Source organism: Xiphophorus maculatus, chromosome 23 (genome assembly GCF_002775205.1).
Source record: "Xiphophorus maculatus strain JP 163 A chromosome 23, X_maculatus-5.0-male, whole genome shotgun sequence".
In the NCBI taxonomy this organism is placed as follows: Eukaryota; Metazoa; Chordata; class Actinopteri; order Cyprinodontiformes; family Poeciliidae; genus Xiphophorus; species Xiphophorus maculatus.
The window spans coordinates 29,886,800-29,913,491 of record NC_036465.1 but is presented as its reverse complement, the minus strand read 5'-3'; the positions used below and the strand labels follow the sequence as shown (position 1 = coordinate 29,913,491).

The following is a 26,692-nucleotide window of genomic DNA, read 5'->3' as shown; positions in this document are numbered from 1 at the left end:
AACAATTGGGGCCTGTCAATTACTGTTATTGTGTTTTTTAAAATTGTTTATAGCAGTAAAAATTAAATGTTCCCCCTCCCAGACCAAAAACCACACATCCATATTTGTACTGAACCCCCCTGGATCTGCATGAAATGGTTCGTTCCTATGGTGATGGTGTTCAGCAGCAATCAATACAAGACAAGAACAAGTGTGGTAGCTGCTATGCTGCCTAGAAAAAAAATAAAGTTAAGTTTTCAAAAAATAGAGAGATAAGAGAGAGAAAAAGACAATAGTGTCAATTTGTAACCCAGTTTTTCTCCAAGAGAGGTGAGTAGACTGTGTGAGATTATCAACCATTTAGCATAGTTAGCTTAACTACAGACTACTGTTTGCCTCCATAGCATCTAATGAATTAAGGAAAAGAAATACCAAGACATTCATATATTTAACTTGTCCCTGTACCTTTTACCACACTTAGTAACAGATGAGTCAGTCTAACCCCAATACCAGCATAAACCCTCTTCCTCCCACTGTCCCAGTGTAAAAGGTGAGCAACACTGTGTGTGTGACAAGCTAGTTAGCATCATTCCAGGGATTTCTCTGTCTTTGCTCTTTTTACAATTACACAACAAAAACAATATACAGTATTTATTACCGACAGAAATTCAAACAATCTTTATAAAATGATGAAAAATCAGCCTCCTGTCTGGACTGGAGCCAGTCCACACAGTTTTACAGGCTTGGGTTTAAATTACAGATATCTTTTGCCACGTCCCTCCTGACCTGTTCTCTCCTAAGCTGCAATATGTAACTTTTATGAAAAATATATATTTTTTACATATTTGTTAAAACTGTCATTGTGTTGTGACAGTATGGCATGAGAGTTAATTTGTGAAAAAATCTATTTCCTCTGCCTTCTCCCAGTGCTATCTAGAAACAACCAATCAGAGGCAGGAGGTGGATTTTAGTCCTGTCAATCACAATCTCATGTGGCTGCTCATCCTCCCTCCCCCTTACTCTGTGCTATGCTGCAGCTAGCATAGCACAAAGCTATGCAGATTCAAACTGTGAATGCTGTTTAGTTAGCATAGCTACCAATGACGGCAGATGAACAGTTTTCCTGTAACAATAAGTTGCTTCTCTGCCATTAGCACATTTAGCAGTGAATGAATGAGGTTGATTAAGTGAAGTGAAGTTTAAGGTTGAAGTGTCTAGGTTTTGTAGTCTTGGAGCTGGAGCGGTACTAGTGCAATCCAGATGCAAAAACGTGGTAAAATCGCCTTTTACTGAAGTTTCACAAATCACAAACATGGTTATAAATATTCTGCTATTAGTTGAGAATAATTTAGTCTAGGTTTGAAGAGTCTAGGTGTTGTAGATTTGGATTTAGAGCAGTCCTCATGTGACCAAGATAAAAAAAAGTGGCGAAATCGCCCTTTTTTGAAGTTTCACAAATCACATAAAGGCTTCACAAATCACAAACATGGTTATAAATATTCTACTATTAGTTGAGAATAATCCAGTCCAGGTTTGAAGAGTCTGAGTTGTAGTTTTGGAGCTGGAGCAGTTCTTTTGTGATCCAGATGAACCTTTGTTAAAATGAACCTTTGTCAATGTCAATGTCAAATTTATTTATATAGCACTTTAAAAACAGGTGTAAAACTGCACCAAAGTGCTGTACAAGTACGACAATAACAAAAATTGATTAAAAAAAAAACAGTGTATCATAACACTACTTCAAACAAATTCCAAAGAATAAAAATTAGTTTTGAGAAGCGATTTAAAATGATCCAGACTGTGGGCAGATCTAATTTGGAAAGGTAGATTGTTCCATAGAGTAGGAGCAACAACAGAAAAAGCCTGATCTCCTTTCCTCTTAAGTCGGGTCCGAGGGACTTTCAGTAATAGTTGATTATTGGATCTTAAAGTTCTGGACACAGACTGAAAATTTAATAGGTCCCGAAGATAAGGGGGAGTTAATCCATTTAAAACTTTATAAGTTAATAAAAGAATCTTAAAATCTATTCGATAAAAGACGGGCAGTATGGGCCTTATTTGGCCACGCTTCCTGGTTCCTGTAAGAAGCCGTGCCCCTGCGTTCTGGATCATTTAAAGTCGTAGCATCTGTAATTTATCCAGGCCTCTATATAAAGAATTGCAATAAACCAAGCGAGATGTAATGAAGGCATGAATGAGTCCTTCAAAGTCCTTAAAACAAAAATAAGATTTAATTTTTGCTAAAATTTGCAGGTGATGAAAACTTGATTTAACAACAGATCTAACTTGTTTATCTAGCTTTAAACAGCTATCAAAAGTAAAACCAAGATTCCTAGCAGAGGTCTGACAAAACTGAGCTAAAGAACCAAGAATCAGATCTGGATTTGTAATGTGAAGACTCTGACCAAATAATATAGCTTGAATTTTACTTTGATTGAGGTGAAGAAAGTTTTCTTCCATCCAAGATTTGACTTCAGCTAAACAATCGATCATTCATCAAACAATCATTCGTTTCACAAATCAGAAAAAGATTTCACAAATCACAAAATGGTTCTAAATATTCTGCTATTAGTTGAGAATAACTTAGTCTGGGTTTGAAGGTGTTGTAGTTTTGGAATTAGAGCAGATCTCGTGTAAACAAGACCGAAAAAAAAGGGTGAAAATTGCCCTTTATTGCAGCTTCACAAATCAGAAAAAGGTTTCACAAATCCCAAACATGGCTCTAAATATTCTGCAATGCAGGTTTCAAGAGTTAGGTGTTGTAGTTTTGGAGCTGGAGCAGTTCTAGTGTGATCCAGATGCAAAAAGTAGTAAAATCAACTTTTAGTGAAGTTTCACAAATCAGATAAGGGTTTCACAAATCACAAACATGGTTATAAATATTCTGCTATTAGAGCAGAATAATCCAGTCCAGGTTTGAAGAGTCTAGGTGTTGTAGTTTTTTAACTAGAGTCGATTAAAGATGCGGAAGGTACTGAAAAATTAAGTGGGCTCGCCCTTTAGCCATTTCCCGAATCGGAAGCTGGAATTGCTCCCTTTTTTAATCTAAGGTCCTTCAGCTTTGTGTTCTTTAAGGCAGTGTTTCCCAACCCTGGTCCTGCAGGCACACTGCTCTGCATGTTTTAGGTGTTCGGCACACAGCAAATTCTGCAGAGTTAAATCAACACTATGCCGAGTCTATTTGGTCCTTATCAGAATTGGTGTTAATTTAACTCTTTTCAAAGTTATTTCACCAAGAAAATGAGTAATTTTAACACTTGAAAGAGTTATAACTATAGTTAAAATAACTCTGTAAGAGTTAAATTAACACCAATTCTGATAAGGACCAAATAGACTCGGCATAGTGTTGATTTAACTCTGCAGAATTTGTTCGGCTTGCTTCAGTCCAGCTGATTTCAATTGATGACTGGTTAACAAGCGTTTGCTTAACTGCAATCAGTTGAATCAGGCACATTAAAGCAGGAAAACCTCTAAAGCAGTGGTCCCCAACCCCAGGGCCGCGGACTGGTACATGTCCGTGGACCAATTGGTACAAGAAATAATTAAATATTTCCTTTTAATAATGTGAGTCTGGAGGAGCTTTTATTTTGAAAATCCTTTAACCAGATTCTCTCAGTTACGTCTTGCGCACCAACATTGAGCCCACAAGCAGCAAAATGAGTAATGAGTAAACAAATGTCTTTGGAAAGTTTCTTTGCGAAGGGAAAAGGCCCAGAGAAGAGACAGGAAAATGGATTTATCCCGTTAGATAATCCCCACATTCCAAGCCTGCTCTGCATGATATGGCAACGGCTCGTTAATGAGGCAATGAAGCCTTCAAAGTCCTTCACCATGTAGAGACCAAGCACCCTGTGCATAAGCAACGCTTCGGGTGACATTGTCTCTTATCACTCCCAGATGGGACCGTCTCGTTGCAGAGAAACAAGCTCAGGGCTCCCATTAATCGTTATTGTGAGTTAAAATTTTCATAAAAGTAAAATGTTCGTTTTTGTGGCGCATCTGTATCTTATTTTGAAGGGTTATGTAAATTAGTTAGAGACCACAGTCAGAGAGCATTAGGGCAGTGGTCGAAACTAGAGGAGAGGCGTAGAGCTTGTGAGTTTTAGGTCTGATTCACACGGGCATGATTTAAGGATTGTCAGTCAATTTTCCAAACCACTGAGCTGATAAAAGTCCAACAGGTTTATCGGTTCATGTGTCCAGCCACATGGCAGGAGCAACACACCACACAAGAACCAATTCCACTCCCGATTCCTGAAGAAAATCCAGTAAAAATCCCAACATGAGTAAACCCTACTCATGTTGGGATTTTTACCTCAACATGATTGGGGCCTGCCATGCAAAGCAATGGCAGGAACCTATTGCTATTCTCCCAATTCTTTATTTTTCATCCGTAACCGTTAATGCGGCTCATACCGCTGCGTGCACACCTACAAATGAGGTATCAAAACGTGCAGAAAATTCACGCCATTGGAGCTATTACTTTTGGTGGGATTTGGGCTTAACGTGGCGACATAATTCACAAAAAACTACGAAAAAACCCCCATTATAAGTCAATGGGAAAAATCCTAGAAATACCCTATTTTTGAGGATTTTCTGTGTCGTCACGAATTCACGTAGAAATGCCATTCAAATTTCATTTTGTAGATACGTCTGTGATCTCTTTGAAAGTGAAGACGGCTCGTCGATACCAGTTACGGTTTGTCCACAATTTGTCTCTAAGCGACCCAAAGTTTCTCATTTTTCCGAAAATTAGAGTGAGAGCCAGGGCCTTTAGATCCCGGCTAGAGTGAGAAATGAAGAGATTTTTTGAGCCCAAAATAATTTTGAAATCGCCATCACGCCCACAAATATCGCACGATTGGTATCAAAATCGGTCCTCACATTGATACACATGTCTGCTCCGGTAAAATGTTTTCGAAATTTATCTAGACCGTACGGTTTTCTGTCACGGTGCTTCAGAGCAAAGTCATGCGACAGGATTTTCTAGGCTGTCTCAGGCTCTTTCACTAACAGTTCACACCTTGGTGAGAAACTTATTTACCATAGCAACGGAACTCAAGAGGCTATTGGCTGCTGATTAGGACTACAAATACGCGTCACTGTAGTTCTATATATAGTGGAATACTCAGTTGAAACAGAGGTTGACTGAACTGGCCTTTAGAACTAATTGCTGCTATGGGCTGTATATAACTGATTTAACTCAGTAACTGTTACACATGGGATTAGTTTGGAACTTTAAAATTAAGCATAATAATAATTTCAAAATAAAAGCCTTGAATATTTTTAAATCAGATATTTGCTCTGTTGGGCAATATATAACTGATTTAACCCAATGACTGTTATACATGTGATTAGTTTGGCCCTTTGAAATGAAGTTTAACAAAAATTCCAAAATAAAAGCCTTTAATATTTTTACATCAACTTCTTGTGTTTTGAGCATTATATAACTGATTTTATCCAATGACTGTTATACATGGGATTAGTTTGGCCCTTTGAAATGAAGTTTAACAAAAATTCCAAAATAAAAGCCTTGAATATTTTTACATCATGTAATTGCTCTTTTTGCCTTTATTTGACTTTTTCATCCAAAGCACTGTTACACGTGGTATTAGTTTGGCCCTTTGAAATGAAGCATACTGCAAATTTCAAAATAAAAGCCTTGAATATTTTTACATGACGTAATTGCTCTTTTTGGCTTTATTTGACTTTTTCATCCAAAGCACTGATAAACATAGGATTAGTTTGGCGCTTTGAAATGAAGCTTAACAAACATTTCAAAATAAAAGCCTTTAATATTTTTACATCAACTACTTGTGTTTTGAGCATTATATAACTATTTTAACCCAAGGACTATTACGCATGGGATTAGTTTGGCCCTTTGAAATGAAGTTTAACAAAACTTCCAAAATAAAAGCCTTGACAACATTTTAAATCATACTGAATGGTGCACGTCCACCTTACTTAACGTTCTTGTGATTCTCAGCATGCTATTGATTACGTTGCAGCGTTCTTTAGCATCGATGCCAATTTGTAGCGCCGGGCCCTAACCGACGGGCACGCCTTGGCAGGCCCCGGCTAAATTTCTTCCAAAATTTTCTAGTTAGGGATTGGGGTTTGTTATTCTATTGAATTTAGAATAACAAACATGTCCGACAATGTAGAAGCAATACTGATAGTTTGTGGACTCATTTTAAGTGATAAAAGATATAACAAAAAGAAAAAAAAAAACGTTGGGATAAAAGGCAGCGGGAGCAGCCGCTCTATTTGCTGCACTGTGCACTAACCGGACTCTCAGTTGCGCCATGTCAGCTGTTTGGAATTCCCCTCCGTTCTTACGTCACCACACTTTCTGATTGGCTACCTGTCACATTCAACAGGTTGCGTTCTCGCTCCCAGTCAGGGAAAAGCCCACAGGCTGTGATAAAAGGGCCAAGACAATATTGAATATGCCCCATTTTAGATGGGAGCGGTCTGACTTTCCACGTAACACACCACACACACAGGATAATCATACGATTATCACAAGCAACAATCTTAGAACTCGGAATGTTCTAAGATTGTCATTAGGAGAAAATTGGGGCAAAAGATTGAAAATTGTGTCATGTGACCTCCTCCCCACCCGTCCCCCCGGGTGCAGTAACATTGCCCCAAGCCTTCACTGGTCCGTGGTGATAAAAAGGTTGGGGACCTTCTCTAAAACATGTAGGACAGTGTGCCTTGAGGACCAGGGCTGGGAAACACTGCTTTAAGGTCTTAGTGTTACTTAGTTTTGTTACTTTTTTATGTTTCTTGTGAAGAGCTCAATAGGATGGTGTTTACACCATCCTATTGATGGTGGATCAGTTGCTCGACAATCTGGCTCTGGTCTGCTCACTTGTTCCCATAAACTTGCTCTGTCAGGCTGAATACAGAAGTGATTCCATGGAAACAACACAGAACGGCTCCTTTATTTTCCATCCATCTCCCCCCGGTAGTTTTAGACTGATTCCTGAAAACATTTGCGAACTGGAAACACATCTTAACTTTATGGTGTGGTGTAACATTTTTTTAACTGTCAAAGAGGAATGGAAGGTCACCCTCTGGAAACTGTTGCTGTGTTGATGAAATCCTCAGGGTTCACACAGTTTCCAGTGATCCCCCTCTGCTGTCTTTCAGAGGTAATTAGATAATTTATCTATCTAATAATTTCTGGTTCTGATCAAATAAAGGAAGGCAGGTTGGTTAACCAGATTTTTCACACATGTAAACACCAACTCTCATTTAACCCCCTTTACTGTATATAAGTTAGATATTCCTTACTCAGCTATTCACATGTAAAATAGACATTTTTCAAAACATATCTAAACTATGCATCCCAATTTTGGCAGTGGTGGCGCAGGGGCAAAACACAATCCACATAATCCTTGGCGCGGATGTCATAGATTTGAATCCCGGCCTGGTGATCTTTGCCGCATGTCTTCCCCTTTTCATTACCTTCTTTTCTGTCTAACAACTCCAAATAAAGGCCAGTAGAGCCAATAAAAAAGAAATACGAAACCACACGCTGCTTCTCAAACTGACCAGAATAGTTACATATTGCAGCTGACATGCAAAGTCACTCTGAGATGAAAAATAGTGAAAACAAAGTTGAGACAAAGTTTTTAAAATAGTTTTGCAATTTCTAAAGTTTTAGAAACTCATTTTTCCACTTAAGTTAGTTAATTTAAGTGGAAAAATCAATTGTATATACAAGGGTAAGGATTTCATGGAAACAAGAATAAATAATTTAATAATAAAAGTTTTAAAATCCAAAATCCAAAGTAGAATTTAAATCCAGATAGGAACCAAAAAAATAAAAACAATCAGTGACTTGGAAGGTTGGCAACAATAGAAACAAAAGGTGAGCAAAATTTAAAAGAATATAAACCTTCAGAATATTTATACTCAAGGTTAAAGCGTAGGAATACTGATCTAAAAAAAAACTTTTGTTTTGCACACTAAGAATAGCTTAGTGTAATTAGACAATTGAAGAGAGACAATAGAAATTTAGAAACAGTGACTTGGAGAAAAGGAAGTAAATACCACAAAGTGTACAAAACACACCAGCAAAGGAAAAAAAAGAATCTATTGAGAGAATCATTAACTTAAGAATCCTAATCTTTCATAAATGCAAAACCAAAGAATAGTGCTGTAACATATTATTTGTATCATGTAATATTAGTATATAGTATAAGTAACACTATATGTATTAATCATATTAATATATCATGTAATAACATGATATATTAATATGATATATGTTATATCATATTGTCATATAATATGTTGTATCATATTATCTATATCTATCTTGATTATATATGTCATGTCCTGAGCAACATGTGTGTCCTTAGGACTATCATTATATGCTTATTGTTAGTTATTATTGTTATGTGGAATGCTGGGACAAACGACATTTCCTCCCTTTAGGGGATCAATAAAGTATTGTTATATCTATAGATTATTAAAACTGCACTGCATCCACTGCTGATGTTTACAATCGTTCTTAAAAATGATTAGTTGTTAAACAACATAAATCTTTCATTTCATTTTATCTTTACATTTAATGTTTTTTTTTTAATTAGGCTTGCAGTTTGCTTACCTGCCACGCTTGTGTTTTTCTCTTCCCCCTGCTTTTTGTTTTTGTTTAATGCTAATGTTGATTCTTTATCTTATTTACATTCAAATGAATTCACAGGTGGTACACCAATAAGAGGTAAGAATACCAGGTAAAGAAAAATCGGTTTGTTCTCCCCTTGTTTACCTTTATCCTCTTCATTTCAGTTTATCCTCATTACCTCCTTTCTGTCCTCATTCTTCATTCTGCCCTAACTTTAACACTTTCTTTGCATTCAGCAGACACCTTCTTTCCACTAGGTTTTTGGGAAGATTAAACAAAGGGAGGAGGTACCTTTAACATAAATGTTAACAGAGTTCTAACAATAACAGCTAACCATATTTTCAAATCACTGTGATTTGATAAATAATACAAAATATACAGTAATTATACTGTGTATTTATTATACTTATCCTCTCAGGTTGTGGTCACATATACAGTGACTAAAAATGTCAAGTGTAAAATATTTAAAACAAACCAGTTGTCTTTTTTTCTTTACTTCCACCTGCAATGTTGTGTTTGACTTTTCCAATTTTTAGAGTATAATGCAGTTTCTAACTTCATTTTTTCATTCACTGTTATGTATTGGGGTAAGATTTTCAAAGGTATTATTGAACTCAGTGTTTATTTATCTCAGTACTTGTTTATCAGTACTTGGCACTGTAGTTATTAAAACAAGTCTTCCCTTAATTCACAAAAATGAATAAAAAAAATAAACTCAACAAAAAGTAAATAAAACATGTCGACTGCTTAGACTATATAAGTTCACAATTAGCAGAAATGGCTAGTTCCTGGCATTTGTGCCAATGTGTTAGTTAACCTATTGGAGGTCTGTGGAAGAAGCTGCTTGCATGTGTGGCCTAAAGTTTGTAATGACATTGACCTGGAGAAAGGGCTAAGTGTATATACCGCTAGTATATGCCAATAGTGTGTACCATTGATTAGTTCTTCCCACTTTTTCTTTATAGTTACTTTTCAACTTGCTTTCTCATTGAATTCAATGAGAAAGTGTGTCCAAACTTTTGGTCTGTACTGTATATGCTATGCAGCATTTTTGCATTGTATTTAGAAATGTTAGTTTTAACTTAATCTTTCTCATGCCTCATTTAATTTTTGTGCCTCATGATAAATGAAATATTTATTATTATATATGCATATAATAAAGAGTATTTAATTTATCATGTGTAAAGACACTTAAGTAAAAACTGATCCCTTGCTGTTCCGAAAAAGCAAGGGACTTGCCTATACATCTTTTTTATTCATTTCTATTAATTGTGAAATATATTCATTTCTATTAATTGTGCATTTTCTTGTACAGACAAGAAAATGTGCATAAAAAATGTGCATAAAAAATGAAAGAAAATCACCAATTATATTTCTGGCTCTAATATATAACTGTTTCACTCACATAAAATCCTACTGTTTTTGTAAGACTGAAATAATCTAAAACTTTGTCAAGTAAGTATTTCTTTTTGGTTCAAAAATAAATGAAAGTGTTTAGTGTTGTATGCCTTTCAGTGTGAGGATATCAATACAATCATTCAGTTTAGAAGATACAATTACAATCACCGGTTCAATGTTTGATAGGGGGTTTAAAGTCAGGTTTAAATTAATATCACATTACAATTTACAGTTTAATCACTATAAACTACTAGACTACTATGATAAGCTACTACAGAAAGTATTTTAGTCAGTATTTGGAAAAACTGACTAAAACACAAGCTATATTTTTTTAAAGCATTACACTCAGTTTTTTTTTTTTTTGTGGCTCTCTGAATGAGGTTAGGGTTAGGTTAGTCTGTTTGGTTGTACATAGTTTTCAAAACTTTAATGGACTATAAGATGATACCTAATTTCTATTTGTTTTATTTCTTGATTATTGGTTCTAAAGTTTAGAGTATGTGACAATAAAACAAAGACATAATTTAAAAATGATAAACTACTGTGTTGTCATTCTCTGTACATTTGAGTAAAATTAAATTTCTCAAACTGTGGTCCCCTGACCTGTCATGATGGCGTTTAAGCTTTTGCCCACATGCAGAACACCACAGGGAACGGAAATCAGTTAAAGATTTCTTTTATTGAAGAAAACAAAGTAATGTGATATGGTGGGGATCCTGGGGTGGAGTCTGGAAGACAGCGGAAAACTGCGGAACAGGAGGAGATGGTGAGTTCGGGTCAAATGGGAAACGGGAGTTGCGATAGGAATAGATCGGTTCTTACTTGAGAAAGAATGATCACAATCAGGGAGGTAGTCTGTGGGTTCCAGGCTGAAGTCAATGGATCCGGCTTCCATAAACGAGCGGGATCCTAGGCAAGGAGGCTGCGGTGGAGGGCGGGCAGGTAAGTGATGACTTGACAGAGGTGGAGGTGAGGTCCGACTGCCAGCCAATGTCAACTGAGAATCTTGAGATCTGACGGGAGAGGTGAAAACGGGACTCGGGCAACCAGTGGGTACCGTCCACGGCGTCACGAGGAGGGCTTTAACCAAAAAGCCAGGATGTAGTGATGTTACGTGATGTGCCGAGGCTTCGAGGCGTGTGTCGAGTAATGGAGGGGGCGTTTCCGTAAAGCCCCCTCCCCCTCGAGGCTTGCTTCATTTAGGGGAGGAGCCGAAAACGATGACGTCCGAAGCCTCGCTGCCTGGCTGTACCACGTGACTGCTTCGGGAAGTGGCTCAGATGTTGGCGCGGGGTTTGACAGCTTTAGAAACCCCACAGGCTCCATTCAAAATGTGGGTTGTTGTAGGCGAGTTGCGGTCAGTTGAGAGAGTGGATAGAGTTTTGATAGTTTGGATAGCAGAGTTTGGATAGTGGTTATTTAGTTTGAGACAGTTAGTTTGGTATTTGGAGAGTTTAGGAGAGAGATAGATAGATAGGAGATTGAGGAGCGCGAGGACAGGATAGGAGTAGGATGAAGCCGGCGAGAAAGAGGAGGATTTCCCCTATGTGGGAACATTTCGATTTGATAAGCCCTAACAAGGTAAGGTGAACTGAACATTTGCAGATGCATTATGTTTGCTTATGAGGAACTGTATTTTTCACTGTTTCTTATTTTCTGTAAAGGTGAGGTGTTTATTGTGCTCCAAGGAGTTGGGGTACAATAATAACACCTCATCCATGTAGTGTCAAAAAAGAGAAATCGTTTGAAACCAAAAACTGTGGAGAAATTGTTGTTTCTTAATAAAAATGCACGAAATCATCCAAGTTACACAAGCATTAGCCTATTCACTACCCCCTCCCTAGTTCCACAAGCACTTTCACTGTCCTCTGCCTGATTAAGCCCATGCCATTTTTCTAGAGTCACAGAAAAACATTATTACACAACATGCCATATCACATGACACTACTATTTTGGGAATAATTACACACAGAGAATACATTCAAACAATATTTTATTATACACATATGTGTATACATAATTTATGTAGACAAATGATTTCGTCCTACATCTTTTGTGAAGTCATTCCCAAGAGCCATAATAGACAAAAATTCAATGCATCACACGTGTTAAGATACAGCTGGCTGTGATTATACACCTGGCCAGTAGGTGGTTTCGTGTGCACATGAAGCATCAAGAAATGAACCCTTTCTCGAACCAGCTGGCTCAAGTGGTTCAATGCCTCATGAGGCTTCATCTCACCATCACTACCAGGATGGAAGCCACTCTGGAGAATCCAAATCGTCTCGAGGAGTAAACAATTCCTGAAGAGCACAGAGAACAACGAAGAGTTACTTAGAGGGAAAAAGCTCAGAGGACTAGCTCCGAGGGGCTCAGTTTACCAAGCAGGTAAAACACTCCGGCGTCGAAGTGCTGGCAGTCAGCTTCTTTAACCTCCAGAGGATGATGAGATGATGACCGCCAGGTGCATAAAACCCATGGGCGCGCCTCCCAGGTAGACAGCCTCTGGCTCCATCCAGTGGGCCACAGTGATGCTACAGACTCACACCAGGAAGAGGGGAAAAGAAAAACAAAAAGGAAAAAAGGACCAAGACCCCCAGAACCCGACATGACCACTGGTAGTCAACGACCATTTACTTGCCGTGACTCGAGCTCAAACTGCAACATGTACTGTTAGCTTACCAAATGACTATGTTTAAAAATGATAATGGAAAATCATTTTTAAACATGATTTTAAAAATGACGCAAAACTACGTCTTGCTTAAAACCCGTAGTTTTAAGCAAATTTGAGTGATTTATTTGCAGTTTTGGAGGAAAAATCTAAGTAAGTTCAGTAGTGAGCGCTCCTATTCCTCTTGTTTTCAGGTCTTGAGTTAAGTTTTTCTTATAACTGTGTAATAATCTACATTATGATCTTGTACAGCATAGAGGAATTATCAGTAGGCATCAAGCTATGTCACCTCCCACTCTACTGTGCATGTTGCCTGCAGAAAGAAAGCAAAACTAATATATAATTCTGTCTAAACTATTTTAATACTAATAACTTACCACTGGGCTGCACAGTGGCGCAGTTGGTAGCACTATTGCCTTGCAGCAAGAATTTCCTGGGTTTGATTCCCGGCCCTTTGTCTTTCTGCATGGAGTTTGCATGTTCTCTTTGTGCATGCGTGGGTTCTCTCCGGGTACTCCGGCTTCCTCCCACAGTCCAAAAACATGACTGTTAGGTTAATTGGTTAATCTCTCTAAATTCTCCCTAGGTATGAGTGTGTGTGTGTGTGTATGGTTGTTTGTCCTGTCTGTCTTTGTGTTGCCCTGCGACAGACTGGCGACCTGTCCAGGGTGACCTTTTGCCCGGAACGTTAGCTGGAGAGGCACCAGCACCTCCCGACCCTAATAGGGTGTTAGAAAATGGATGGATGGATAATATTCCACTGGCAGCCAACACATATGACTTGGAGTGGTGTCTCCTCCCACAGACGAGTCTGATATCTGCATCAGATGCTTTGCGTCATCTGCATCAGATGACGCATCAGATGCGTCATCTGCATCAGATGCAGATGTGATATCTGCATCATCTGATGCAGATATCACAGGTTTTATTTTTAGTACAGTGTCTCTGTACAATACACTGCCTCCTGTTGAACCTGGTGCACGTTTAAAGTCTGATGGCTTAATTTACCACCTGCCTAGATGACTGAAGTTGTATGTTCATTTTTCATGTAGTACATGGTTTTCACAAGTGACTTTCAGATGTGAATTTCACGGGAGGTAAGGGTGACCAAACACCGAAACACTCTTTGAAAACTAGCTTGTATTTTTATGTCACCTTGCTGGAAAAATTTAACTACAACAACATGAACTCAAAGTGAATGCTATTTGCGACCAAGGTAGGTAGAAATGATCGTACTACATTTGTTTTTTGCATGCTAAATATAAATTCTGTTTTCATGAAAATGTATAGTTTTTGGAAAAGTTCATGAAGTACGTCCTGTGGAAAAGCACTGGTGTGAATCTGAATCCCTTATTTTTTAAAGGGATTCTCATTGAGAACAGATCTTGCAAAATTGAACAAAATTGCTTTAATATTCCTAGTAATTAATATCCGGCCACTGAAGTTTGGGGCATTTTTTCTTATTTATCCACTCATGTGATGTGTATGGGTCTTGCTTATTAATGCCAATTTGGCTTATTTTATCACTATGCTGACAAAACACTGGCTCATGTTAAAACTAAAGGCAGGCTGGCTCTTCCTGCGGTCATCTTCCACATGTTTATACCGTAGTTACAAACAAATAATCTCTGTATTTTCATTGTGATGTTCACTATATTTTTTTTTACAATTTTGAAACCCTATGAGTGTGTATTTACTATTAGTAAGATTTGTTCTATAAATGGGCATTTATACTATTTTTGTCCAAAAAGTATTATCCATGCATCCTAAGCAAATAATCAAACCATAATAATCTACTAAAAGCACAATAAGAAACTGAATCAATCATAAAATGTTCTGTGCCATATCAGCCTCAGGAGATGATTGAGGGATGAAGAGAGGTGGATATTGTTGGAAACCAGGCTCCTGTGGGGATTTTTTGTCGCCTGCTGCTTCCCTCTCCTTCCACTAGATGGTGCCAAGAGGCTGCTCTACCTGGAGGGTGTGACTGGGTTCTACACACCTATGATTTATCTAATCATCTAGGAGTATTTGAGGAGCATGCTGCCAGCACTTCGACGCCTGAGTGTTTGCCAGTTATGGTGTTTCCTTGTGACACCTTGGAAATTCCCCTGTGAAGCGCGTGTCCTGGCTTTCTGGATCTCTCCCCTTGTGACACCATGGATTGTTACATGCTGGTTGCCTGAGTCTCTTCTTCACATCTGCAGATATTCAATAAACTGTTCTTGGATTCCCAGCTGGCAGTTGGTTCTCTCTTCGTTCCTCCACAACTTACCTGTCCACCCTCAAACGCAAGGCTCTCCATTCACCGTCAATCAACTCTCCGTTTGGACTTCTCTCTGGAACCTGGATCACCTCAAGAACCCTGCATGAGACCACAACCCCAAAAAACCACAGTACCTCCCCTCCAGGCGGAACTACATCATCGCTCAAGTAAGATCATTCCTTTCTCCTCTGAAGTCCCATTAATCGGACTCACCTCAAACTCACCATCAGTTTCCCATTATTTTCATAGTGTAGATGACCCTGGCCTCCATTTTCTGGATGAGAACCACACATTCCTACATTTCATCATTGTTAAAATAAACTTTATCTGATTTTCTGTTCTCCTGAAGTGTGTTCTGTATGTGGGCTAAACGACTTGAACCCAACATGACAGATATCTGGTTCTTCTAGGTTCTGACTGGTCTGCAGTGTTTCTCTCCTGATCCATTATGTCTGATAAAATATATATACTTTACTTAGTATTTTTTAGATGTAAAAACATCCATCCATTTTCTTATACCTTTGTCCCTAGTGGGGTCGGGAGGTCTGCTTCACCATTGGTAACTTGTCGTCAGTCAGTGCACTACAGCCGTCTTTCACTGCTTGATAATATAAGTCATGCTACCAATTGACATTAGTGAATGAGATGTGTATTAATGACCCATTAGAATTAAATGCAGGCGAGTTGATAAATGGGGTGAAGGATATGCAAAGGTCAAATAAAATACTATAATTTCTTTCTAGTTGGTAAAAACTGGAGAGAAAGCGAACATGTAGCTGCATTCATTGAGGCAGTTGATAAAGTAAGCTTTCTGAAATTCAGCCGTTTGAATTGGAAGTAGTGCAAGGTACAGAGACGCTGTGCTAAAAATAACCTGACATTTAGTATGCCGCAAAGCCGTTTGCAATCGTGCGCTGGCTGAAGAGAGGTGATCTGTGCTGACTATGAGTCGTAAATTACATGATTAGCCTAATTGTGACTCGTACCTCAGTTATGAAGGCGACATGCGCTGTAGAGTAGCTGCCGACAGATCGTGAAGTTGGTTAGGGTTAGGTGCCCTCCATGGCACATCTCGGTACAAGTCAGTTCAAGTGTTTTCACCAATCATCCAATCATCGTTTAACATCAAATTTTGTTCAGTGTCCTATTCACTGGACCAATCAGCGTGGCCGGCTCTAAGCCGAAACCCACCTTCAACCTCAACACCTGCTCCACCAAAGAAAAACAAACAAGCATCTGCAACCAAAACGGTTCCGCCGACCCCGCTCCCAAGGACAGAGCGACCAACCCGAGCCTCAAAACATTCTGACTCTGTGGGAATCCCACTGAAAAACAGATTTTCTGTACTCCAGCCTGAGCCTCTGAGTGAATCCTCGCTTTCAAACATCAACAATGAGGCAAGTCTAACACATCCACCCCCCAAAGTTCCAAAGGACAAAGCGGCTACCAGGAAAACGAAAGGTATGCCAAAAATGCTTATTGTTGGAGATGAGCCAGTAAATGGAATCAGTCACGTTTGCAATCCCAAGAAAACGAGAGTGATTTCTTTTCCTGGTGACACTGTATCTGATTTAACTCGTAAAGTTCTTTCGCTAACCGCTGATCAGCCAGATATTGAGTCCTTAGTTGTGCATGTTGGAGCCGACGATGTGGCAAAGCAGAAATCTGAGATTCTGAAAAAGTACTTTAATATTCTTCTGAACACTATGGGAAAGTTAAAAATGAAGGTATTTCTCAGTGGTCCAATTCCATCACCTCAATGGGGAGACGAAAAACACTCCAGGCTGGACATGATAAACAAATGGCTGATTAAAACCTGCTCTGCCAGCTCAGTGACCTTCATCGATAACCTCTGGATCTATTGGCAGCGCTTTCACCTTTTTGGAAGAGGCGGACGCAATCTTAATAAACATGGGATAAAGCTGCTCACTGCAAATCTTTTTCACTTTATCAACAAGGACAGCAATGTGATCATCGCTTCAGAAGAACAGGCTCAAGGATTTCTGACTAGGAAGAAACCTTATCAGGAACAAAAACAGGCTGATACAACATCGACTGAAGACGGAGTGACTGGTTCCCTTCCTCCTTCCCCCCTCCCTCTCTGCTCACCCACTCATTCACAGGATTCACAAGATACACATGGAGAAATGTCTTCTGGACCAGAGTTTCTTAAATTTACAAATGGAATGAATCAACAGGTTGTACTTGGGACGTCTCTCCTTAGTGCTCACATAGCAGACCTCACTTCATTTAAGCCACCTGACTCTAACATCCCAGAGGATCCATCACTCTGCATTTCTGAGGTCTGAGGCCGGGGTCCAGACTTTATCTTTACACCCTTCTTGCTCCAGAATGTGCCAGGCCCCCCGGCACTGCAGAACAGGACATGTCCGGATCACTACAAGAAAATTTACAAGAAACAGAAACATAAAATACAGGGGACCTAATTCAAATATCAGACTGTTCCCCTGCCTAAAGGAACCCCAGACTGAAGAACTCTTGGCCTCCAAGTCACTTAAACTAGCTCTTTTAAATACAAGATCTCTCTGTGCTAAAGCTCTATTAATTAATGATTTCATCACTGAGCATAAGATTGATGTTATGTTTCTGACAGAAACATGGTTAAATGATAATAATGAATCGATCGTACTAATTGAATCTGCGCCTCCTAACTACAATTTCTTCAGTGAGAATAGAAAACACAAAAAAGGAGGAGGCGTGGCTTCAATATTTAAGAATACCATAAATTGTAGTAAAATCTCTTAGTGTCACTTCACCTCTTTTGAGTATCTTGGAATTGAAGTTAAAGGCCACAAACAAACTTTGACAGTAACTCTATACAAAACTCCAACTTTTGTGGAAAATTTCTTTACTGACTTGAATGAACTTCTATCTCTTTTATGTATTGATTATGATTATTTTATAATTGTCGGTGATTTCAACAAGACAAGACAGAGGGGCAAAAAAGCTCGCTAATATTTTAGAGACTTTTGGTCTAACACAACATGTCAAACAAGCAACACACACTCAAGGACACATACTGGACCTGGTTATCAGTAAGGGTGTGAATATTTCCAATCTCTCTGTAACTGATGTCGCATTGTCGGATCACTTCGCTGTTATCTTTGAAAGTTCTTTATCTTTTAACCCACTTATACAAACAGCAACCATCACAAAATGTTCTCTCACTGAAAACACAGCAGAAACATTTAATCAAATCTACTCTTCTTCCTCACCCTTAAGCTGTAATGATGTAGATAAGTTGGTAAATGATTTTCAGTCTAAAGTTTCAGATATTATTGATTCCATTGCCCCAATTAAAATGAAGGTTGTGTCTGGTAAAAAGAAATCTCCATGGAGGAATGCACAAACAGTTAGATCTGCAAGACAACTCTGCCGTAGGGCAGAACGAAAATGGCGTAAAACTCAACTCCACGTTCATTGTGACATATATAAAGAAAGACTACGTAACTATCATTTAACACTAAGACATGCAAGAGAGGCTTTCTTTGCAGATGTCATAAACAAAAACATTAACAATGCTCGAACTTTATTTGCAACAGTAGACAGAATCACAAACTCTCCTGTGATGTTGCCGCCTGAATTCCAATGTATTGCCGCCTGCAACCAGTTTTCCAGCTTCTTTTCAAAGAAAATTAAAAAAATCAGAGCATTAATCTGTGCATCCACTATAAAGTCATTACCAATGCTGTGCCCAAACAAAACAAATACAGGAAAAATGACCCAATTTCAACTACTTAATTATAAAACCCTACAGGAAATTATAAGTCAACTAAGCTCTAGTTCCTGCTGTTTGGATGTTTTACATTTCTTTAAGAAAGTCCTGCCTGTTATTGCTGCTGATCTGATCCAAATAGTAAACTCATCGCTCTCGTCAGGCGTTTTCCCCCAGGCTTTGAAAACAGCCGTAATCAAACCACTTATGAAAAAGAACAATCTGGACAAATCACTAATGCAGAATTACAGGCCGATCTCCAACCTCCCATTCATCAGCAAAGTTATTGAAAAAGCTGTGTGTAAACAATTAACTAGCTTTATAACTATAACCAACCGCTTTGACTCCTTCCAGTCTGGTTTTCGTGCTCACCACAGCACAGAGACCGCCCTCGTAAAAGTGTTCAATGACATCCATATAAATACGGACTGTGGGAGAACCACAGTGCTGGTTCTGTTGGACCTCAGTGCAGCGTTTGACACTGTTGACCATGACATATTACTGAATCGACTTGAGAGTTGGGTCGGACTCTCCGGTCCAGTGCTTAACTGGTTTGAATCCTACATAAAGAACAGGGATTTCTTTGTTTCAATTGAAAACTTTTCATCAAAGAGGTCAAAGGTCACATGTGGGGTACCCCAAGGTTCAATCCTAGGGCCCCTTTTATTCAATATTTATATGCTCCCACTAGCTCAGGTTATAACAGGAAATAATATTAGCTACCATAACTATGCAGATGACACACAGCTCTACATTACGATGTCACCAGAGACTCAGAGCCCATCCAATCACTGAACAGATGCTTAGAGCAGATAAATGTGTGGATGTGCCAAAACTTCCTCCAGCTGAACAGAAACAAAACTGAAGTTATTATTTTTGGACCTAAAGAGGAACGATCTAGAGTCAATGCACAGCTTCAGTTATTACAACTGAAAACCAGCGATCAGGCCCGAAACCTGGGAGTGGTAATGGACTCTGACCTGAACCTCCAGAGCTACATAAAGACAGTCACAAAGTCGGCCTTCTATCACCTGAAGAACATTTCCAGGATTAAAGGACTAATGTCTCAGCAAAATCTAGAGAAACTCATCCATGCGTCATATATCAATATGACTGAATATGACTCAGTCATATATCAATATGACTGAAGATGACTGCAATAATCATATTGCAACAGCGTCTTCACAGGTCTGTCCAACAAATCAATCAAACAGCTGCAGCTGATCCAGAATGCTGCTGCTCGTGTTCTCACTAAAACCAGGAAGATAGAGCACATAACACCAGTTTTAAAGTCCCTACACTGGCTCCCTGTAGCTCAAAGAATAGACTTTAAAACACTGTTGTTAGTTTACAAATCACTGAATGGCTTAGCTTGAGATTTGCTCGACTCGAGCAAATCTCAATCTCGTTGTAATCTGTTGATGACAATGACAAATAAATCTTATCTTATCTTATCTAATCAAGCTAGCTAACATTGCTGTCTGTATTCTATTGTGCTGTGTGTATGTGCATTTATTTATCCATCCATCCATTCATTCATCTTCTTCCGTTTATCCGGGGTAAGGTTGTGGGGAAGAGCCAAAGAAGCCACTTGTTCCAGCTCCTCCGGGGGAATCCCAAGGCGTTCCCAGGCCAGCCGAGAAACATCGTCCCTCCAGCGTGTCCTGGGTCATCCCGGGGGCCTCCTGCCGGTGGGACGTGCCCGGAACACCTCACCAGAGAGGCGTCCAGGAGGAATCCTGACCAGATGCCCGAGCCACCTCAAATGGGTTCTCTCGACATGAGGGAGCAGCAGCTCTACTCTGATTCCCTCCCACATGACTGAGCTTCTCTCGCTAAGGGACAGCCCAGACACCCTAAAAAACTAACACTAATTTCGGCCGCTTGTATCCTTGATCTTGTTCTTTCGGACATGACCCAAAGCTCATGATCATAGATGAGGGTAGGAACTTAGACCGGTAAATCAAGAGCTTCGACTTTTGGCTCAGCTCTCTCTTGAGCTTGACAGACTGGCGCAGCGTCTGCAGTGAAGTGGGTGCTGTCTGTTGTTGTCCCGCTCCACTTGGGACAGGACATCCTCCCTGACCCAGAGAAGGCACTCTATTCTTTTTCAGTTCATTTATTTATATAGATATGAATTTTTATTTTATTTATTATTGAGATAATAAAAGAAAGAACCTTGAACACATTGATCAACAGGTGTTGGTGTCATTCAACACATTTTCTCTATTGTTTTCTCATCCAGGGTGTCAGACACACACACAAATAATACATGTGCACAATAAAGTGTAGGCAGTAATGTTAGCTAGCTTGGTTAGATAACTAGTGTTAGCTAACTTCAAAGAAGGCTAATAGGTTGATTAGTGACAATAACACTGTCACAGAATGACATGTGTGTGTGATGATCAACACACACATACATATGTGAGGTAAAAATAAAGATAATTACATGTAAAAGTTCTTGCTGTGTAAAATATTATTATTCAGGGGTGAGACTTAGGACTCGGTGTGTATGGTTCACAAAATAAAATGTGTTCCTGACAGACACAACTGGTAAGAAACAAAGATTCCCATTATATTCCATAGGAAATGAATGAGGATCATTGTTGACCCACTTATGGAAGAAAGGGGTAGTAATATAAAACATGCTATTTCTTAAAATGTGTAAAAGGTAAGTTAAAAAATTTAATTGCATGATATTAATAACATGTTTGTTGAGGAATACCTGGAATATGAAGTGCTGAAAACCTTTTTTGCAATATCTTTGTAATGAAGATGACCTCACCGGGTCCAAAAGGACCCACTTATGCATCAGAGGGTAAAAAAAACATCCTCAAATCCCAAAATTAAAGTAGAGTTTTACTACTGCCCCATATGATCAACCCTAAGTAGGGGTGGAACCAGCACCACCTAATGGCTGGGAGTCTAGGATGGCATCTCCTCTCAGATTTTTCTATTCTAATTCAGCCTGTTGTGCATGGCCCTTTTTGGGGGTGAATCTCTAATGTAGCTGGTTCAGCATCAACCTTCATTTCAGCAGCTCGAATCCTCAGCATTTCACAAAATCTGTTCCACTGCTGTAACCTGTTTCCTGAGAGGTCATTTCTGCAAGCGATCCTCATCGTCGCTCTCCGCAATAAGCCACCTTGTTCGAACAGTAAAGTTGAACCTCCACCAATTCTACATGTCATCAATTGGGATCAATCAATTTTATTATCTTTGTTTGTTATAGCCCTGGTCATTTTAACACCCTTGCTGATAAGCTGTCTCTCTGAGCCTTTGTTCAGTCCAGTCCAGCTATTACACAAAATCACCCACTTCAAATCTCAATCATGTCTTGCACTGCAATTTTATTTCTTCTATTTTCCCAGTTTTTCATCCTCATTTCTGAGTCTTAGCTTTTATTTTTTTATGCTCATCCATCGTTCCAAGCCCCCACATACTTGCAACCTCGACGCTAGAATCTATTTATGACATCATTCAGCCTTTTAGATCACATTCAACCACAATTCTCAGGGAATTCCCTCGGCATCACTCCAACAGCTTTGTCATTCATCTTCAGCATTCTCCATGTTTGCAGCGTCCCTCAGTGCCTAGATAAGCACTGCGCAATTACCCTAAACAAATGTAATGCTTTCTTACAAATAACTACAGCAAAATAATCATTTTAATCATCAATATGAAGTACAGTAGGACACGACTGTGACGCTGCGACCTGACTCCGCTCTCTAGTGTCTTTTCCTTCTGAAGCCTGTGGTGCAGGTGTGTTTTTACGATAGAAGAACATAATTATCGGTAGTTGTTGTCGCTCTTTTTTCTTCTGGGCAAAAATATTTGCCAAATATTTGCCAAAATTTGCCAACCTGTATATTTAAATACTGTAACGTTATTGGCACATTACGGTATATAGAGAAGAAGCGCGGAGACTGTTTAGCCAATCAGGACGCAGAACACAATGCACTGTGAAAAAAAAACTGAACAAAACAATCTGCGAGGCTATGAAAGGTGAACTGCGTTATAGCGAGGGTTCACTGAATCACAAAGCTATTTTTTTAGTTAAATTACAACATATAGGAAAATTACAACATATTTAGGCTAACATGTTCAACTAATCCTGGAACGCTGTTGGACCCTAAGGGGGTATAAATAAATTTCTGCCTGACAAAAACACACAAAAGTAAATCACTTATAGCCTCAGAGCTATTAGATTTAAGAAGAAACTTTTGGTACCTCTGTAAAGGTAAGATGTCATAGAATGGTTTTCTGGTGTCAGCACCATTGTAGCTTTGACACTGCCTGAAATATTAGGGACAAAATACAAAATATTTTGCATTTTTTTAACCTCGCCAAAATTTTCTTTGAAATAAACATTGCAAAACACTACCAAAATATTATTTATAGCACAAAAAAGTAGTACAGACTTTTAAATCTAAATGTTGTGTAAAAGTATACCAAATTTGGACTCAATCAGATGAATCATATTCATTTTAGAATGGTATTAGTGAGAAATTTCTTAGGCGGAGAGGCCATTTTGGCACATTTATCCAAAAATGTGCCAAATGTGCCAAATGTGTTTATTACATCAATACTGGGGGTTTGTTAAAATTAAATAGCTTATTACCATCTAATGACACTTTCTACATATAATATAACCATTGGTCATGACATTTACCCCATTTATATGCAAAATGTACCATCGTGTACAGTATAATATGTATAATAATGATGAACTAAAAGCTCTTTCTTTGACTCCAAATAGAAAACTTTTATTGAAACAAGGTAAAACAGTCAAAAATACTTTTTGAAGTAATTTCCAAGAACAAATAAACAATTTTGCAATTTTTTTGGCATAATGGACATCTTACCTCAAAGAAGATGAAGAATCATGAGAGGTGGGGGGGGAGGTTCAGCTCCATCTGAGCTTGATGGTTCAGCTTCCACTTGACTATAAATAAAAATAAAGTATTTGAAGAATTAGAGGTTTATTACAAAGTAAACATGAAATCCTTACTAGTAAAATAAAACATATTTTAGTAAAACATAAATAAACAAATAACCACATGGTTTTACTTCCTGCCGTTATTACAAGCATATAATCAAATAAATAAATAAATAAATAAATAAATAAATAAATAGAACCAAAACATCAAATATTTGTTGTGAAATTGCGGGTGGAAACTTACAGATCACCGAGATCAAGTCTGTCAGCTGTCTGTCAGCTGTGTCCGGCTCTCAGGGGGTCTCTCCTCTCCGGCTCTCTCCTCTCCGGCTCTCTCCTCTCCGGCTCTCTCCTCTTCCTCCTCCTCCGAATCCCACTAGCTATAAGAAGAGTTTTCCAGCTCCACATCGCTCCGAAATATTTCTTACAGCGCCTCCACATCTGACATCTTCCTCTGCGCCATTGCAGTTGAGATAATTTTTGCTAGAGTTAGCTCCGCTCGTAGCAAATCGAAAAACCGTTGTTCTTTCGCAGAACGCACAAGTGAAATGAGAATTCTTGCTGTACACACCTTATTTGAATGCTTCGAACTACGCCCATCGACACCTATCCCGAAAAGAACCATTCACTGAGCGCATTTGAGTAGCGCACGGAGAGCGCACAAAGAGCGCACAGATTACGCACGCGTTTAGATCGTGTTCCGGAAAATACGTCATGATTTTGCATAGCCGACATTTTGTGCCAAGCTCTGAGAGTCTTTCCACTGTCTCGTGAAGACACAAAATGGTCGTAATGATCAGCGGATCCGGTGTTTTCCGGGCAGTTGCGTCATCGCCCGAAGACCTTTAAATCTCATCAGCGGTTTTTAAATAGGTCTAAAATCTTAACATTTTGGGCAAAACCTTTATGCGGAATAGTTTTTGAAAGATTAAAGCCTCTTTTAGCGGATAATAATAAAAAAAAAAAATTAAAGGCACGTAAAGCCCTTGTTTACAGAGCGAGCCGAGGTCACGTGGCAGCTGGACCCACTGGTGGGTCCGTCGGGTTCTACGCTTTAAGGCTGTGAGCTGTTGTCTTGTTAGCTTTTGATTATAGAATCATTTGTGAACCCTGAGCCCTTGTGGAATTTAACCATACCTAAATACTAGAGGGTTTCTAAGCTGGCTGGGAACGACTTGGGATTTCCTCAAATAAGTTTAAAAAATATATAACATATTAGACAATGTTTTCTTTGAGCCCGAAGAAGACCCAACGTAAATAATTATTTTATTTTTGATGTTACAGGTGCTGCTCCCCACCAGCTCCTGTTCAATGCCAATAATAGTGTTCTAAAAACAATGGAAGCTATGCAACTAACCTCAAGAAACTTATTCCTTTAGATATGAATTTCTCCTATCATATAAGTTAGGAAGTAGTCCTGGTGTTTTCTTTTCACCGGTGTCTTTTATGGTGGATGTTGTATCTCCAAAGCATCTTTTGTTCTAATGCCTTTTATCAGTGACCATTGAGATGTTAATGAGCCAGGTGCTTACTTACAAAGTGAAACATATTGTCCAAAACCAAAGTAAAAGCATGTAAATAGCTAATAAATCCTGGTATAATAATCAGCTCTGGGTTTTCCCTTACAACCCTTGAAACAGGCTGAACAGGCAGGAGCCAGTGTTATGCTGGGTATTAGTTTTTCAAAATAAAGTAAAATTTGACATTTAAATTAATTTCAAATTCTGGTTACGGCTAACGTAACGTACGGCTAAGTGTGCAAATATCGGGTAAATATGTATATATCATATGCTTTACATTGCCGTGGACCACACTTCAGCAGAGCACATAGCATAATTAGATTGAATAGATCAGCTCTTATGGATCGGGCCCTAAACCAGATCTGGAATATTTGTCAATATCGGAAGGATACAGATATTAATATTGGTGCTGCTCTAAAATGTTAGCATACAATTTATGCATAGTTTCAAAGTTTTGTCTATGACACTTCAAACATTAAAGTATTTGTATTTATGTGCATGTATATCAGTATGTAATGTTGATCTGAATTATAATATATTTGCCTCTCTTCTCAGGAGCACTTCAGATTGAAAACAGTGATGAGTCTGACCAGGGCAAGTATGAGTGTGTAGCTGTGAACAGCGCTGGCACTCGCTTTTCTAGTCCTGCTAACCTTTATGTTCGAGGTAAGATTTCAGGCTGAATTACCCATTCTCACTGCAATTCACATTACTAGTTCTGGTAGAGCAGAAGTGGTATCTGCTCTGGTTTCTCAACTCGGTGCTCAGTACAATAAGTGGAAACAAGTTCTGGTACTCCACTTAATGTCATACAAATATGGGACTGAAACATAAGTGATAGTTTTACATACCTCTGTCTACTGATCAATAGATCAATAGTTTTATTGTACAGAAGCTGTAAAGAACAAACTCAGATCTAACTAAAATCCATGATTTTAACATGTGATGGAGCCACTTTTAACACCAAGCCTCATGATGTTAACATGGAGATGAAAAATAACACAAAAAAATAAACATAAAAGTAAAAATCCTTAAAAACAAAGTAGTGACAAGACAAACAAAATGGGCAGTGTTTGGTTTCCTTTTGGAAAATATTGTAACGATTCTGTGTTTTAGTTCTGCTGGGCTCCATATGGTTATGTGTAAAGTGTTATGGGCTTCCCCTGTTTGACTCTACTGACTCCCACTCACATGTGATAGGCCTGTCATGTGGGCGGGGGATCGGCAGTACCAGGACTGGAAGTGGAAAGAGTTCAGAGTTGTGTTAGCAGCGAAGCTACCTGTTGAATGTACCAGTTTGTTAGAGGGGTGAGCTGCAGCCTCAGGAATAGCAGCTTGTACTTATTCTAATAAACCCTGTTCGGCGGGACTACATCTGCGGTGTTGGCGACATTACAATATTTTTTTTTTCAACATTAGAGAAAATGTTGAGAATTCAGTTTTTCTGGCCTCATCAAGTCTTTGGTACTTTAAAAAATATGATCTTACTTTTTACCTGTTTGGAGGACTTGCAGAGACAGAATGTTTGAGCCTTCACAGTTT

The 26,692-nt window shown here is 38.8% G+C and overlaps 1 protein-coding gene across 1 annotated transcript in view; it reads left to right on the top strand.

The window, feature by feature from the left end:
- The window catches only part of LOC102227210 (receptor-type tyrosine-protein phosphatase F-like), a 157,482-nt gene that overhangs the window by 28,551 nt on the left and 102,239 nt on the right, over nucleotides 1-26,692 (top strand). The window contains exon 6 of the mRNA XM_023329083.1: nucleotides 25,706-25,816. Within this exon, the coding sequence (XP_023184851.1) occupies nucleotides 25,706-25,816 (111 nt within the window). The remainder of the gene's footprint in view (nucleotides 1-25,705; nucleotides 25,817-26,692) is intronic.